At 33.5% G+C, this 2,089-nt stretch overlaps 1 protein-coding gene across 1 annotated transcript; it reads left to right on the forward strand.

The window, feature by feature from the left end:
• Positions 1–231: 231 nt before the first annotated feature.
• On the forward strand, positions 232–630 carry LOC111882497 (uncharacterized mitochondrial protein AtMg00810-like). The gene has a single exon (XM_023878863.1). The coding sequence runs from the start codon at positions 232–234 to the stop codon at positions 628–630; it is 399 nt and encodes a 132-aa protein (XP_023734631.1).
• The last annotated feature ends 1,459 nt before the right edge of the window (positions 631–2,089 follow it).

Here is a 2,089-nt window from a genome sequence, read left to right on the forward strand (position 1 = left end):
CATAAGCACTCTATGGACTACGTCAAGCATCTAGATAATGTTACTCAAGATTAGATAATTATTTTAAAAGGCCTTGGCTTTAAACGATGTCTACAAGAATATGTAGTCTACACGAGAAACAATAATAAGATGATACTTATATTGGGAATATATGTAGATTGTTTCATCATCACAGAGAGTTGCAAGAATGAAATAAAACACTTCAAAGAACACATGAATCAAGAATTTTAAATGAGTGATCTTGGACCATTATTATATTACCTGGGAAGTGAAGTGCTTCAAGAAAAAGGAGGGATTTCCTTAAAACAATCATGGTATGTGAAAGTTATTCTTGAAAAAACAAGAATGCTGGATTATAACATGTGTAAGAGTCCAATGGAGCCTAAGGTGGAATTATCCAACGACGAATATGGTGAACTAGTTGACACCACTGAATATCGAAGCATCATTGGAGGTTTGAGGTACTTCACAAACACCAAGATGGATATCTCATACGCCATAGGAATGATAAGTAGATATATGGATCATCCTACTATCAAACATATGCAAGTGATAAAGCATATACTTAGGTATATTAAAGGTACAACGGATTATGGGTTAGCTTATGTCACATTTAGCATTTTTGGCTAGGAAATTCTATCTACATGTAATCAACTCTTGTATAAATTATAACTTTCAATTGATATTATGCACTATGCTCATTAAAAAACAACTATTTGAATCGAAACTCACTCGTGAAGTCCAAAACCTAATTCAATACATTTCACACATTCAAATGTCGGTTTGTAACCCTAATGTCCCGGTTTAAACTCAGAATGGACCAGGATCCTCTTATTGGGCCTAACAAGCCAGTAAACTCTCAATTTGGTTATTTTGGGTCAAGGAACCCTATTTGGGCTCTAGTTGGACCCACATTCATTAAACCATAGCATTTTGGGCCATGTTGGGCCTAAAATGACTCACTTCATTTTCATGGGCCTTAATGGGCCGAAAACCCATTATGTTTGCCCTTTTAGGCCGTAAACCCATAGGAGGGCTCAATGGGCCGAAAAATTTCATATTGGGCCTCATAAATTTTGAATATATATTCAAAAATGGCCCAAATAATTCTTTTCTCTTCCTCCTTACTCCATTCTCGACTTTATTATATATAAAAAAATAAAATAAAAATAAAACTAGGATGGATAAAAACTTGACACCTCAACTTTAACTAAAGGATTTCCATGCACATTGTATAACATTTATCTATGAAATCTCATATTTCCATCTACATCTCTTCTTACCTCTCTCTTCTCTCTTCTTTCCTCCTTATTCTCGGCTACCTCTCTCTTCATTTCAAACTTCACTTTTACTTCTAAACTTTTGTAATAACTCTCAACAAAGCTCTCATTTCCTTCTACGAATTCGTGTGTGCTAGAGTGTGTGTCCAAGAACACTTCATCAAAGATCATCACTTTTGGGTATGCTACTCTCTAAGTAAGATGATTAACTTCATTTTATGCTAATCCTTCACTCCTTAACACTCTATTTCATGATCCATGCTTATAAAATCACTTAGAAATCGAATATCTCTTCAAATAAGTGAGTTAGGCTGAAAACTCCTCCCATGTTCTTCACAAACTGAATCCATCAAACCAAAGTGAGTTCATACCCCCTATGTTTGGTTTTTACTATGTTTTGGGGGAGAATACAAGTTGTTTTGTGTAGATCTATGTGTATATGCATGATTATGTGTGTTTTTCATGATATATGGTGTGATTATGTGTATAAACTTCATAAACTCAAAAATATGCTAAAATATGAGGTTATTTGTAGAACATAACACTTGATACAACTTATTATGCAAAGAAAAGGGTTAAAACGTTCTTTAAAAGTAAGAAAATCGTATAACAGGGCCAAAAATGACAAAATAATAAAAAAGTGAAGTTATTATATAACTCACGGTTTTGAAGGGACCAAAAAGGATTTATTTTGAATAAGTATGGATCTTTATGGTATTTATCATTTTAAAAGGGCTAAAAGTGTAAATTTTCACAAATGGGCCTCATATTGGCCTTTCACGGTTTTTGAGGTAAGTTTGTAAATTTTT

Source organism: Lactuca sativa, chromosome 1, assembly GCF_002870075.4.
Source record: "Lactuca sativa cultivar Salinas chromosome 1, Lsat_Salinas_v11, whole genome shotgun sequence".
NCBI lineage: Eukaryota > Viridiplantae > Streptophyta > Magnoliopsida > Asterales > Asteraceae > Lactuca > Lactuca sativa.

Coding starts and splice junctions, on each gene's coding strand:
- LOC111882497 (XM_023878863.1), top strand. CDS start 232: ATGAGTGATCTTGGACCATTATTATATTACCTGGGAAGTGAAGTGCTT.